This window comes from Actinia tenebrosa, unplaced genomic scaffold (genome assembly GCF_029948245.1).
Source record: "Actinia tenebrosa isolate PJP-AT-01 unplaced genomic scaffold, QUT_ActTen_1.0 PGA_scaffold15__27_contigs__length_11533743, whole genome shotgun sequence".
Lineage (NCBI taxonomy): Eukaryota > Metazoa > Cnidaria > Anthozoa > Actiniaria > Actiniidae > Actinia > Actinia tenebrosa.
In genome coordinates, this window is record NW_028292575.1 from 1,670,737 (window position 1) to 1,686,797 (window position 16,061).

Here is a 16,061-nt window from a genome sequence, read left to right on the forward strand (position 1 = left end):
TCTACGAATATACTTCGTGTTCTTATCGAATCGCTTCGGAAAGTGATCGGGTATTCGGGATTATCTTTTCAAAAATTCACGAAGCCACACTATAAAAAAAGATGACAAGAAATGTTAAAAATTAAGCTATATCTCCAATGAATAATACGTGCAAATGTAAGTCTTTCGGGGAAAATATCACGAGAAATAAAGTAAAGTTTTATTCAGTTGTATCGTTCCCGGAAGTTGGAGTTCATCCTACCTTGACATGACGTCACGAAAACATTCTTTATCAAATGGGTTACCTGTGTTTTATTCAATATTTTCAACATGGCGGCCAATTCGATTTTTTGGAAACTTCCAGAGAAATTTTCATTTTTCTCGCGAACTTTAAACAGAAAAGTCGAAGTACAGGCTTATGTCATGGAGTTTAGAAGACTTCTACCGTGTGACGGTCTAGGATTCCAAGAGGTAAGTGAAAATTATTTTTTATTTACATTTGCATCCCCGTTGCTAACGAAATGACACTCACATTTTTCAAATGTTTTCCTAATCTTTTTAGGTTACAAATAAAGAGCTACTCCATGGAGTCGTTGGTCTTTACGATGTTTGTCTTCCTGATATTACACCAGATGTTCTTTACGGTACTGTGTGTGGAAAATGGGCAAAAACGTTGATTTTTATACGGAGTTTATCAGGTGAGTTTAAGCAAAGAGGTCTTACTTTTTTATTTTTCCCGTGTATATCGCTTTATACAAACATAGTTTGGAGACAAAACATTATGCAACCCTTCCCTCCCCCATTCCTTTAACAAAGACAAACATTTACCACCCCCCCCCCCCCAAGAGTATGGTAGTGGTGGATGATGCAGGGATTCGGGGGGGGGGGGGGGCAGTGTCAGAGTTGGGTATCAGTATTAATAATTATAATTGGCAGCAAATAGACAAAGCTACTTACAAGTTGCATCTGCTGAACGTCAGTTTGGAGGAATCTAGGGGAAGGTTTTCAATTTTTTGCACAGCCACAGCCAAGTTTGATAAATCGAAATCTGGAACATATAGCTATAGCTGTTGTCTTGGTCATACAATCATAAAATTGGGTATATTCAATTCTATATAACTAGAATGTAATTTCCATTGAAAATCATAGCAGTAAACCTATCATAGTAGTAAATATAGTAAACCTCGCAGCTTTAAGAATTGAGAGTTATGGTACTGTAGCCTACATGTAGTACATAAGGTGGGTTAATTCTCAACCAGAGTTAAAGTCAGGCTTCACACAGGCAATGGGAGAGGGGACATTTACTTCTTTATAACCAGCCCATCATTATTTAATGCCATTTTGTCATTTTATTCATTTTATTTTGCTCTTTTTCTTTAAAAGATGTGTTAAAAGAACAACGAGAAAAAGTAAAGAGTAAAAACAAGAATACCATTGAAGAGGAGAAGAATGCTGTACAAAGTGAGGGAGTTGAGCTACATGTAACAGTTCCACAAGATCCAATTTACCTTACTGAGAAGCATGTTCATTGGGAAGATGAAACAATTCCTATGTCATTCGTTGAAATGGAGGAAAAGCTTGAACAAAACAAGGAAAAAATAAAGGAACAATTAGATCCATTGAATGTTATAGATATAGCAGAACAAACTGTAATCAAAAATGAACCCAAATCTCTAAAAACTGATAGCAAAGGAATAGATATTCATGATAAACATAAAGAAAAGAAAGAAGAAGAAGAAGAGGATGAAAAACAAGAAGAAGAACCAGGGATGTTTGATGGAGTTTTTAGTGATTCTGAAGGAGAGCAGGAGTCCTCCGATGAAGAAGAAGACGAAGAAGATTTTTCTGTTGGTGTAAATGATTTTGTAGCAGCAGCAAAAGAAAGAAAAAACCAAAAAGAATCAGGAAATGGTAAAGCAACAATGTCCTTTATAAAATAACTGTCATTATTTAATGGGTTTACCACTCCTGGGTGAGTGGCTTAATGCCTAACAGGTTTTGCAAGTACCCAATTTGATAATGCAGCCAATAGTGTAACATTAGTACAATTTAGAAGAAATTTTTGTGGAGGGAGGAAATACTGTAGAACCCAGACGAAAAACCCTCAAGGCACAAAAGAGAACCAACAAACAACGACACCAAGCCCACTAGGGTTCGAACCCTGCTGGGTTGCATTGCATGGTAAGAGGCCTGCACATACTTTAAGCTGTCCATGTCACCTGTGCTTCCCAAATCTTCTTTATACATCTTCAACTCACAATGCTTTTGGTTTGGTTGAGGGTCATGTGTTAAGTGTGCATATAATAATTATAATATGTTTCATATGCATATGCTCACTTGCATGCCATGCCCAGTTATAAAGTATTTGGAAATTGACAGCAAAAAAAGAAAAAAGAAAAGAAAAAAGTCTCTCATCTAACTGTTCCAAAAAAGTGGTCTGACAAATAGATATGCAACTGCAACTTATGCCATGCTATCGCCAATGTTGTTTTCAGTATCTAAGGAGACTATAGGCATAGAATCATTGCTTGTTGGTGCTGCAAGTTATGAAAGAATCTATGGGTAAGCAATCTAGTAGTTGATTAATGAATCTTTGCATGCTAAGCCTGGTTCACACTAGCATCAGAATCAGAAGCAACATACTCAGACCAAGAATCACGCTTATCACCCAGTAGTGAAAAAGACAAGCGCTGTTAATAATGAGACACTTTTGAGTCTGCATAATTTGTTGCTTCTGATTTAGATATCAAACTAGCTAGTAACACGTGAACCAGGCTAAAATATGATTGTTCTGATCTTTTATCCAGGAAACCAAAAGAAAAAGTGATGCAAATAAGTTTGTTGGCTGTCAGAAAGAGATATCAAAAGTGTGGAGTAGGAAAAATGATTCTAAATGTGAGTATTCCCTCCCCTCTCTGCCTCCTCATGGTGTGTGGAGATATAAAGCATATGTAGGGTTGGCAGAGCACGAGATCCGATCTACCAATCCCCAAGTGCTTTATATCTCCACACAGCACAGTAAGCAAGGTTTCAATTTCTTTTATGAGATATAAATTACAGGAATGATGAAATTAGAAGTGTGCAAAGCATGCTGTGTGCATACATGCGCTCCCAACCATTCAGAACGCAAGATTTAGAAGCCAGAGTTATTTTATAGTCAGTGGAAATTGATAAATAAATAAATTGAATTGACTTGCTTTCTAAAATATTTTTATTTGTAACACCAAATTTTCTGATGATGGATAATCTAAGATCCAAAAGCTCAGAAAATACTAAATATATGTAGGTGAAATAACAACTGGATAACTGATATGTTTATTCTTACCATTGAGTTTTGTGTTGTTAGACGCTCAAGGACCCTACATTCATTGGACCGTATGACAGTATTGCTGTATATGCCGATCACAGTGCAATCGATTTCTTCAAGAAAAATGACTTTACAGATGACGTAGTGCTGAATAGCAGATTTACGTAAGTAACTCATAATAACCCTAACCTTATGGATGAATGCCATAGGCGTTTTAGGAGGGCTACGAGTTTATTAGTACCTTCGTACTATTTAGTATCACCCTCAATGAATAAAAGCTTTATGATTATGATTACGATAAGCCTTTTCATAGTTTAAAGTGCTACTATGACGAAAATTGCTCAAACTTGGATTCAGCTGAAACTTCCTAAGAATACTCTTTAAAGGTCCAATAATCACTGCATGAAGTGTTTTCTCGATATTCAGGACGAAAGTATGATATTTTTACGATTATTTTTTGGAGTCTGTGACGTCATACACTCAACATCGAACATTGCTACATATATTTCTTTGTATATAAATCCTTAATTTATTTTATTCCTATGAAGCCCAAAGGGTGGCTAATGTGATTATTTCACATTACTTGTGACTATAATTTATATTTTGGGGTGTTTGGGTATTTCTTTCTCCCTTTACTACTGATATTTTGATCATAAACTACAAAGATAAGCACTTTAAGAATCGATTCCACTGAGCATGCGATTTTATCCCGAATTTCTCACCTTCTTTTGTTTAATTAAGAACAAAAGAAGGTTTAAACAAAAGAAGGTGAGAAATTCGGGATAAAATCACATGCGCAGTGGAATCGATTCTAAAACTATGAAAAGTCTTATTAGGATTAGGATTACTATTATTATTATTATAATTATTATTATTATTATCATTATTATAAGGATGTTTTCTGGGACTACGCAATACGCAATTATTATATCCTCCTTAGAACAATCCCTTCGTATCCTTAGAATCACGCAATCCCTTCGCAATCAAATCGTATTTTTTTCTAATGGATATATCTCTCCTCTTCAGACCGTCCCACCCATTAGAAAAGCCAATGAAGAGTTTTGATATGAATTGATGAGTTTTAAGCAATCACATTTGTAAATATTATAATGCGCAGCTGAAAATTTTACATTGATAAATTTTGTGCAATATGAGATAATAAATTATTATTATTGAATGCCAATCCTTTTCATTGGAGATTCCGCAGTACCCTTATTTATCATTAAAGCCCTTGATCCCTTGTTCATACCCAGAAAAAACCATTGGGCTCAACACAAGAGTGTACATGTGGGTTTATTTCCACAAATGTTATGGTCAGTTTATATTATTTTGGCTGTAGATAATGTAATATCTTTTTCTTAAAGGGATTTGTCAGATCATTGGATCAACAGCAAGCTTATGTGCTACTTGCCTCCTTTTACAGGTATTTCACTCATGAAATTTCACTAACTCTATCAGCGATGTCTTCATCCTTACAGTATATCCAACCGTTCATCTATCCATCTCCATCCATCCATCCATCCATCCATCCATCCTATTCATCCATCCATCCATCCATCCATCCATCCATCCATCCATCCATCCATCCATCCATCCATCCATCCTATTCATCCATCCATCCATCCATCCTATTCATCCATCCCATTCATCCATTCCATCCCATTCATCCATTCCATCCCATTCATACATCCATCCATCTCATTCATACATCCATCCATCCCATTCATACATCCATCCATCCCATTCATCCATGCATCCATCCATCCATCCCTCCCTCCCTCCCTCCCTCCATCCCTCCATGCATCCATCCACAAGTGATCGGCATTGTTTTTTTTTGTCTGAAAGGGTCGGATATTTCCGGTGTCCACCGAAGTGACCATGAAATCCTTGCAATGGAAGAAGAAATCAGTCTATGGTACGAGTTTGTGTTTAATGAATCAGTCAAGTGACTTCCTTGGTCTTTACTGCCACACCAGGAAGTGAAACAGCATTGAAATGATTTAAATTTAATATTCGTTGGATGCAGAGTAGAGTGATTGCTCAATCTCGATTGGCGAGACGCGGCGCACGCCACACGTGCTTTCCATCGGTGCATAAACCAATTTAGTTAAGGGAGTAAGAGGGTTTCGTATGAATGTAAAAGTGTGGCACACGGTGCGATATGGTGCCCTGCACATGCAACAACGTTGAACAACGTTGCATGCGACGTCACAGAAGTAAAAGAATTACTACTACTACGACGTATTATGCAACATCCACTGTATGACACCCAAAAAATAACAGCCTTTTTCGCAATGTCGCATCTTGTGTCCGTACTGTACCTTTAAACTGCCACGCGCAACCATGATTAATAATATTCGTTAATCCAACATGGAGAAACTAGGCATCGAGCAAGGTTCACGGAGACTTAAAAGAAAAGCTCCCCTAGGTCAGCACCTGGGATGGGGAAACAACTCGGGCAAAGTAAACCAATCTGTCTGTGACATACATCCTTTCTTACGCAGGCAGAACAAGAGTCTTGAGGCTTATCAGGCACAGCTGAGCTGTATGGTTAGAATGAAACACGAAATAAGGACACTCAAAGCATTGGTAGGTTCATTATTCTGCTTTCTCGATTTACACTATTTTCTTAACTACAACCTAATTGGATCTGTTGGTTCACCTCTTACAATCCACCTCTCGGGTGGAGGGCGGGGGAGGGGGGTACTTCGAAGGCATTTTGTACAGGGGCGCTCCGCATGGACTCTCGACCCCCCTACCCTTTTTAGTACCAAATTTCTGGCATAGGGTACCCCTTTTATATACGTACCTTTGCGAAGAGGGAGCCCTTTTGTATGCCTTTTGACAAAAATATGTCTATCATAAATACAGCTTTTGGCATCTTTTATAATTAGTCGTCAAACCAAGCATCAAGGTGTTCAGTAAACAAGGAGATTTAGTTCATGACTTTGATATTCCTGATATTATTATATGACCGTGAATCTTAGAGCCTGGACACTAGCAAATCGAGCAATCTGATTGGATAGATCGCATCGCGGACTGGTCTAGATTCTCCGGTATTAACCGATCCGATCGCATATTAATCTTACGGCGAAAACATTTTGTCCTTTTCAATGAAAAGTGGTCATATAATAAAACTCGTATCAACCGAGCTTGGTCGGTCTGTACGGGATAATCTTGACCTCGGTCGGGTACAGACCTCGCTGCGCTCAATCTGTACATTCCGACCTCGGTCAAGATTATCCCGTACAGACCTCCCGCTCGGTTAATAAGATCTAAATAATGAACAGCCTCGGTACATCGCCTATGGTAACGGGAAGTACTTCGTATCTTATGACCAAAACTGTTCGTGTTTTTGATATGAATGGAGTTTTCTTGTACAAGTTTTGAGGAAGGGGAAGAAGAGACGGTCAGTTTGATGTTGTACGTGGACTGGCTGTTTATGGTCCAGACATCATTCTTGTCTGCAATTTGTATAATCAAGGTGTTCTGTGACTAAATTTTAGGTGGACACCCAAGAAGAGGTCATTAAAACTCTAACGAAAGCAAAGGAAAGATTACAAAAGAGTCATTTCAAATTAGGTAAGCTAAAGCTCTTATATCTTTCATCCTAAAAACGAAAAAAAAAGCACCCGGCCCGGTCACGGTGCGGTGATGATGATACCCCAATCAGCCTCGCCTCAGTTAATGACGTCAATGAAACACACCGATCAACGGGTAAGGAAAAAAGTATTGAGCCAGAGCTTGAGGAAGTCGCAAGTTAGAGTTGATTTCGTATGACTAATCTCTGTACTATCGTGCCTTGAAATTGCGGTACGTCCCAAGGGCGGATCGAGGGGGGGGGAGGGGTGGAGGGGGACTGAAGCCCCCTTCAGCAGGAAGAAAACAAAACAAAACTGAAGAATTAGATGCTTTTTTAATTGTTTTTCGTTGTGTTGACGGAAGAAACTCAATTAGCCCCCCCCTCCCCACCCCCCCTAAAATTTTGGCTGGTTCCGCCCTTGCGTCCTTCTCTTAATCACCTGGACTGCGAGTATCCCATCTAGACACAACCCTCTCTCAATCACCTGGACTGCGAGTATGCTATCTAGACACAACCCTCTCTCAATCACCTGGACTGCGAGTATCCCATCTAGACACAACCCTCTCTTAATCACCTGGACTACGAGTATCCCATCTAGACACAACCCTCTCTAAATCGCCTGGACTGTGAGTATCCCATCTAGACACAACCCTCTCTCAATCACCTGGACTGAGAGTATCCCATCCAGACACAACCTTCTCTCAATCACCTGGACTGTGAGTATCCCATCTAGACACAACCCTTTGTCAATCACGTGGACTGCGAGTATCCCATCTAGACACAACCCTCTCTCAATCACCTGGACTGCGAGTATCCCATCCAGACACAACCCTTTGTCAATCACGTGGACTGCGAGTATCCCATCTAGACACAACCCTCTCTCAATCACCTGGACTGCGAGTATCCCATCCAGACACAACCCTCTTTCAATCACCTGGACTACGAGTATCCCATCTAGACACAACCCTCTCTCAATCACCTGGACTGTGAGTATCCCATCTAGACACAACCCTCTTTCAATCACCTGGACTGCGAGTATCCCATCTAGACACAACCCTCTTTCAATCACCTGGACTGCGAGTATCCCATCTAGACACAACCCTCTCTCAATCACCTGGACTACGAGTATCCCATCTAGACACAACACTCTTTCAATCACCTGGACTGCGAGTATCCCATCTAGCCATACACAACCCTCTCTCAATCACCTGGACTGCGAGTATGCCATCTAGCCATACACAACCCTCTCTCAATCACCTGGACTGCGAGTATGCCATCTAGACACAACCCTCTCTCAATCACCTGGACTGCGAGTATCCCATCAAGACACAACCCTCTCTCAATCACCTGGACTGCGAGTATCCCATCTAGACACAACCCTCTCTCAATCACTTGGACTGCGAGTATCCCATCTAGACACAACCCTCTCTCTCAATCACCTGGACTGCGAGTATCCCATCCAGACACAACCCTCTCTCAATCACCTGGACTACGAGTATCCCATCCAGACACAACCATATAAAATGCAAGCAATTCCTTTACTGCGAACAATGTCGCTACCATGCACCTTGGTATCTTCAAATGTCTGTAGTTTTCTTTTGTTTTTTTTGTCCCAGAGAAAAAAATACTCGATATGCAGCTGGAAAAAGAAGAAAGTGCTGTTATAGACTTGGACGAAAAAGAATCAGACGGTAAGAACGGCTGGTAACCAGTGAACCACTATTTTAGAAAGTATAAATCACTCCCTGTAAATAACATATATCTTTACCTATCAAAATCTACCATCGGCTTCATAGCTAGGGATGGATTATTTTGTTTATCAAAGATGGCATCTGTGATGCCACATGTACCAGTTAATCAATTCCCTCCAGTTTTCCGTGGCATATCCTCTTATTTAGCCGAGGGAGTCCACAACATATTTTGACGGCTAGATGAAAAAAGTGGTAAATAAGAGGATATACCATGGAAAACTGGAGGAAATTGTTGTTTTTTTTCCACAAAAATTTTTAAAAATTTTCTACAAAAGCAAGGGTAAAACTTGAAAGAAAAACAGGGTTTCAAGCTCGCGCGTGATTTGCTGACGTAATTCATCGGTGTGTCCTTCTATTTCTACCGTCTACCGTCTCTAGACCAATCAGAAAGCGAGAAAATTCACAACAGTAGTGGTAAAGCCGTGAATGGATCTTGACATTTAGGAACATAAGTCTGTGTTTTGTCTCATTTTTAGATGAAGACTTCTACGAGTCACTTGTATCTATCTTAAACAAACAGCACATCAATGAAGAACACAGTCAATTGGATATGGAAGCCATTTCTAGGGGAGACTTTGGAGATGTCTCCAAAGGTAAACTTTTCAGACAAGTTCAGCAATGTTGTTTCGACGGGAGAAGGGTTGGGGGCTCAATATGTTGTGAAAATACCCCGTAAAGCACAAAATAGATTTTACAAATCTGGTAGAAAAGAACACCCTTGAACCTCCCGAGGCTGTTTTTCTCATCTTTGGATTGAGTAACCCCAAAAACAACTACCTCATTCTTCAACACTCTGATAACAACCGCCGATCAAGAAAACCAAGTATGAAGAAATTAGTAATCCATGATACCGAACCTTCTTAGTTATCGTTGCAAATGTCCCAAGAGCTCAAGCAAATGCCTCAGAACCTAAAAACTGTTGCTTATAACTTGTTTAAATGGACCCTTCTCAAAAGTATCGTAGATGCGAGGCCAACTTGAGATTAGAAAAGAAATCCCACTTTTTCTCGATGGAATTTGTGACATTTCTTTTGTATTTCCATGTGCATTGTTTACTGGTCTGTGAAAAGGGGAAAACATTTTAATCATTGTAGTATACTCTCAAATACTATATTTTTGAGTTTATTTTGTAAGAGAAAAAAATTATTTCACTGGAAAAACGGCTACTACTGAACAGTGATTGATCTGCAATAGATTTCCTTACCTTGGGTGTGATGTTTTACCATTTCAGACCACGTGTCGTTATCTTGAGAACAAGTGATTATTTGTTTGGGTTATATCCTTATGAACTCATGTGTCTTCACATGTGCAACCATTAAACAAAGAAATGATACTCCAGAGATTGACACGTGGTTTGAAATGGGAAAACATTACTTCCAAGCTGAAAGGTCTGTTAGTGTATTGAGTCAGAACCATACATTGACGAAACGAGTTAAAGAAAGTTTTTTCCTTTTCTTTTCTCGACTTGCAGAGGACGAAGAACTTCTGTCATCTCTTATTCATTCCCAAAGCGAGAAAACTCTCATGCAACAAACTCGTAGAAGCCTTTTAGCCACCGGGCTATACGATGACGTTAACGTCACAAACATTTACAAGGTACAAACTTTAGCATTATGCAGAAGGAACCATAACTGTATTTTTACTCAAAACAAGGTGAATTGTGGTCTAGCTTGAGTACAAACATCACCTATAAAAGCATAATAAACAGTTACGTATAAAACCGGCTTGGGTTTTATTTTGTATAAAAAATTTAAAATATATTAAAATATTGTTGGAACAACAGTCGGAGTTCCTGTGGTTTTGGCGGGAATTTTCGCGTCTGCTTTCGCCCTCGCACTTTCTCTTGAACTATTGTTGGGTCGCTGCTGATACAAAATATGTTTGTGACTACGATGCACCATGTTCACTGTATCAAGAAATGTCCATACGGATTCCTTGTCAAGGTGTTTTTTGTTGTGTGCTTGGACAGTTATTAAGGATTTGAATTAGATTTGTTCAAGCAATATTTTCTCGTTTCCGAGAAACATTTGCTTGAAGAAACTTAATTCACATCTTTAGATTCCTTGTCATATGACTGTCTATATAGTAATTGACGGCTCTTAAAACTCCAGTGTATGCGGGCTTAGCCTAGAACCCAGCAGTTGCTTGTTTTATTATTCTGATTTCTGCTTTTGTTTACCGAACTCAGATGAGAGGCTAAGCCCGCACACACAGAAGTTTTAAGAGTCGTCACAATTCGTAATGTCTTTTGATAGGTTGAGTGCAGTCACGTGGCATTGTTAGAAACCAGTTTGGAAGGTTATCAACACAGGAATCCCAAATCTCCTCCCATCGTCAAACAACTGTTCTTCTGTGGTGGTTACTCTGACAACAGCAAAATAGACAATATAATCACAAGAGGTTTTACTAAAGAAGGTAAAAATAGATCCCTTCATCTTGGGCGTTCGTTGTTTTCCCATTTCAGACCACGTGTCATTCTTTTAAGAATGAGGGCGCTTTCCACTGATTAAGGCCCCGTCCACACGTATCCGGGAATTTTTGTATCCGCAAATTATTTTTTGCGGATACGAAAATGTTTGCGTCCACACGCAGCGTATTCGAATCGTTTTCACCGTCCACACGTATCCGTTTTCGTAAAATTTGTGGATACGGATACAAAAATTTGCGGACACGTGTGGACGCAACCCGTATCCGCAAAAAAAATTTTGCGGATACAAAAATTTACGGATACGTGTGGACGGGGCCTAAGTTGAACAACTGTTGCACTGACAACTGACTGCACTTTTAAAGCTACAACAATTAAAAAAAGATTGTTATGAATATTAATTTTGGGAAGGGTAGTTCTGTAATCTATAATAAGGACTCTAACTCTTACTTCTATTGACGTATGATTCTTTATATATATATCTATATCAATGTGATTACATATGTATCTAAGATTTATTGATATTTTTAATTTTAATGTATTTATACTTTAATATTTAACTTTATACTTCTATTTTATTCAATTTTATTGTAAATATCATTATTATAGTAGGTTCATATCAGCTGTAAAGTTGCCTATTTATTGACCTGCCTTACTAAATAAAGTTATGTATGTATGTATATATGTATGAACCGATCAGTGCGAGCGGTCAGTTCGCAAATGGTTTGTGTCAGTCCCTAGAACTGTTTTGGGCCACGTTGGTCCACTTCTAAAAACTGACGCGAACTGACGGACCCACCGGTTGGACTTAGTGGAAAGCGCTTTAAGATTATTTGTTTGAATTCTGTCTATATTCATTTGTCTCCTCATGCAAAATCGTTAAACAAAGAAATGATACTCTAAAGAACGACAGGTGGCCTGATATGGGGAAAACGTTACACACAAGCTTAAAGGGTCTATCTATGGATATCAAGATTTTCTTGTCATATATTCACTTTAAAACGAGCCTCAGTTCAGCGGGCACCCTTTATTAAGCGAGCACCAGACAAGGTCTCGAAGTTTTCCAGAGTATTCGCTGTAAAACAAACCTCACAAACACTGGTTTTCCTCCCTCGTCCAAACGAACACGCGGTAAACCCCAATTCAGTCTATGAGTTTGCCGCTTCCTGACTTAGGTCAGCTCAGAGGCTTTGTCAGGGTTTTGGATATTCTTTTATCGTAGATTTTACGCAAGGAATATATGGCAAAGGTCTTTACTTTACTCGTCGACCTTCACACGCTGCACAGTTCTCACCTGTAAGTATACACCCTTTATCCCTCTTACAGCCGCTCTTGATATATGGAATATGTACCTGGGGTCAAGCTTGCAAAAAGCTTACTGATAAATTGCTCATTCTGCAGAAGCGCGCTCTAAGGTCAATATTTTTCGTGAAATCAATTAAAAGTGCAATACCAATATTCATTGAACATGAAATTTTACCAATCAAATCTCTTTATTTTTATTCAGTAGCACAGCTAATGTACGATGTTAAATATGATTATATTCCCAGTAATATTAGCAAACTCTTTACTTACATAAAAGATATTCACTCCTATGAAACAAGATCTTCTGCCAGTGATAATTTCTACACTAGATATTCACGTTTAAACACTCAAAAAGATTCCTTCTCGCGAGTGGGTGCACGTCTATGGAATCAAATACCACCTTTCATTAGGAGTTTATCCAAAAAAAACTTCCAAAAGGAAATCAAAACCGTTTTATTAAACGATCTTAATATTAATCGCTATGATACTGAGATCTTCAAACTTTTTAAGTAAGTCTATCTGTAATGAGCTATTTTTCATTTTCTACAGTCAGTGAACTACTTTTCATTTCCTATTCAGCTCTTTGTACTCTGATTATTTAGTATTATTAACATATAAATGCATCTTTGTAAATCTACGTGTATATTCTGTGAATTTAACCTGCCTAGACTAGCTTTAGCTATATGCAGGTTATATAGTTTTTCTTTTTTGTATTCTTTTATTCATCAATAAAGTTTAAAGTTTACCAAGCAATCTTGTATGGGTGTGAAATGGCACGGCAAACAGCACAGTCACGGTCATAAGAGACTTTAACAAGTTTAACCAATAAAAATACACAAGATTACTGATGAGCCAATGAAAATGCTCGATAATGCTCACGATGTCATGGCACGGCACGTAACATAAATGGTTATAAAGCTTTTTTTCACTTTTAATTCTTTGGGAATTTCTTTCTTTTTTTTCTTCTTTTCAGCCTGGCAAGCTTTTATTGGTCAACGTCAGTTTAGGTGCAACAGAATCCGTCTATAAACAAGACAAGAGACGGTAAAATATGAATCTTATTTATTTATTTTTACTAATTTAAAGTTCATCACTGATACTGTATGATGACTGAAATACATCAAAAAGGAATATTTGCTATCGATTTTACTTGCAATGCTTCTAAAACTACTTTACTGAGGTCGGTCACTCAGTCAGTTGGTTGGTCGGTCGGTCGGTCGGTCGGTCGGTCGGTCGGTCGGTCGGTCGGTCGGTCGGTCGGTCAGCCAGTTACTGATTTAGCCGGTTGTTCATTCAGTTTGCCAGTCAGGTCGGTAAGCCAGTCAGCCAGTCAGCCAGTCAGTCGGATGTTGGTTAGTAGGTCAGTTTTTGAGTCGGTTAGACATAAGAAAACGAAGGAAAACATCGTTTGAATTCCTACTTCAATCATTGTCTTTCATTTCCTTATCTTTTTTTTCCCCTTTAGTATGTTACCTCCTGCTGGCTTTGATTCAATTCTGGTGAGTTATGTAAAAATAATATTTTTATTTTTATTTAACTAATTTATCTAAATTTGCTTTGAGTTAAAAATACGAAGGAAAAATAAATAAATAAATAAATAAATAATAAATTTGGGACAGAATTGCATCTTAAACAAATTGATTTCTATGAGCGTGGATCGTATTGATGGTTTTCCCACATTCCCAAGAGAATTAAATAACAAAAGACACGGCGGCCATGTTGGAGGACATAACAAAATAATTCACTGACAATTCTTTTATTAAGTTCCAACATGGCCGCCGTGAAAACCATCAATATCATGAGTGCCACTTATTTTTCTCGCCAAGAAAATTTCACCAGCAGAGGATGCTACATAGTGAAACTTGTTGCAGTTTTGCAAATATACCGTGAATTCGTACAATAACGCTTTTTTCCTCGATTACAGACTCATCTACTCATGGTTAGCCTTTTTTCAACGTCAGAATATTCACAAATTCCAACGGTAAAATAAATAATGCACGATTTCAACAACACAAATTTTGTTCCACGAACATTCACTGGAACGCGTGAATATTTTGCACAATAGACCTCTTCGGCTTGGGGTAATGTTTTCCATTTCAGACCACGTGACATTTCCTTGAGAATGAGTTGTATCCATATTCATGTGTCTTCTCATGTGCAACCGAGCGCAAACCTTAAGGTATCAGGGTACCCCTAGCGACCAGTGTGCATTCAACTCTTAATAGTGCAAAACCTTTTAATCGAAACCTCAACAAAGTATACATTTTCTGAAAGCTGAATAAATGTAGAAACTATTCCTTTTTTCCTTTTCGTAAAATACATTTATCCTTTTAAGTTAGAGCGAATTATTCAAATTTTCACCGTGGCATCTTCGCGGAGTTCGATGACAGCCGGTAATGATCGGAAACCAATGCTTATTACCTTTCCGAGATCACAAGACATCACTTGTCAAAAGTGTGTCTCCGATTTTTGATTAGTTGCCTCGTTGCTTTTTTATACGCTCCTAAAGTTATGACGCTGCTATATCAGCTGTATCCGAGCCAAAATCCACGATAACTTTGGAAATAAACAAAAAATCATATATCGGAGACACACTTTTGAAGAACAACTATCCAAGATGACTTCCTCAAAAGTTCAGTTCAATCTGTCAAATTCCCTTCTCAAAATGTACGTGCAACTGAACGCAAAATCACTTCCGAAAAAAACGCAAAATTGTGACACGTGGTCTGAAATGGGAAAACATTACGTCATAGCCGAAGAGGTCTATTTGAGGCAAGCTCTGAGGAACCGAGAGAATTCGAAACTGGAATATGAAGACCATTTTTAGTCTTAGTTTTAGTTAAGAGTTTGACCATGTAACGCCGGGCGCTTACGGCTTTGCGTGATTCAAGGTTGTAACATTCTAATATTTGTTGTTTCTGTCCTTTTGTTTTTGGTCGCTGTAGACACCAGGTCGACCAACGTCGCCAGTTTCTCCAAGATGTTCTAACCAAGCAGAATATGTTGTGTTTGATCCAATGCAGGTGGGCAAACATACTAGAAAAATAGAAGCAACAACAGCGATGATAATACAACACAACGACAATAAATACAGTCTTTTTTTTTTTTTGCAGGCCGTACCAGTCTATTTGATTGAGTACTCGACCAGCAAAACATAAGATGGTCTAGAACCTTTTTTTTAACCTTGAGAATTGGTCCAGAAGATAAAATCGACTGAAGAAGGTGATGCAACCTGCAGCGTTCTTTATATTATATACAAAGCAGAAAAAAGAAAAAGAACAAAAGAAAGAACAAAACGAACAATAACAAACAAAACAAATAAAAGTAAAGAAAAGCCCCTTGTTTGTGCCCTTCTTCAAAGATTTAACCAATACAAAATAATATTTTTCCCTTTGATTCTAAGGGGTGCACCCCTCCCTGGGTTAACTATGTGCGCTGCACCCCTCCCTGAACCAATTCCTGGATCCGCCCCTTGATAAGTCGATGTTTTCGCTCTTTTGTCGATCTGGATATCGCTCAGTTGAGCTGCCACAGCCCACACATTAGCGAAAACTACTAATTTATAAAATCAGTATAGCAAACAATATGTAAAAATTTGGGCAATACATAAGAAACAATACTGCATTTCTTGTTTTATTCAGGTATTCCCCATCTTATACAAGTTCAAATTAAAAAATAGAAAGGTATTTATCTTTCTTTTGAAATAAAAAA

At 38.4% G+C, this 16,061-nt stretch overlaps 1 protein-coding gene across 1 annotated transcript; it reads left to right on the forward strand.

Annotated features, from left to right (window-relative positions):
- The first annotated feature begins 309 nt into the window (after positions 1-309).
- On the forward strand, positions 310-15,687 carry LOC116302833 (uncharacterized). The gene is made up of 19 exons (XM_089030346.1): positions 310-450; positions 542-677; positions 1,363-1,890; positions 2,475-2,541; positions 2,787-2,874; positions 3,326-3,450; positions 4,651-4,709; positions 5,132-5,201; positions 5,791-5,875; positions 6,793-6,868; positions 8,486-8,560; positions 9,097-9,213; positions 10,092-10,216; positions 10,876-11,035; positions 12,268-12,341; positions 13,324-13,394; positions 13,816-13,849; positions 15,296-15,373; positions 15,464-15,687. Exons 1-19 carry the CDS (start codon positions 310-312, stop codon positions 15,506-15,508), a joined length of 2,154 nt encoding a protein of 717 aa, XP_088886472.1. The 3' UTR covers positions 15,509-15,687.
- Positions 15,688-16,061: the final 374 nt, after the last annotated feature.

Coding starts and splice junctions, on each gene's coding strand:
- LOC116302833 (XM_089030346.1), top strand. CDS start 310: ATGGCGGCCAATTCGATTTTTTGGAAACTTCCAGAGAAATTTTCATTT. Junction 5,876..6,792: donor TAAGGACACTCAAAGCATTG/GTAGGTTCATTA, acceptor ACTAAATTTTAG/GTGGACACCCAAGAAGAGGT. Junction 6,869..8,485: donor AAAGAGTCATTTCAAATTAG/GTAAGCTAAAGC, acceptor TTTTTGTCCCAG/AGAAAAAAATACTCGATATG.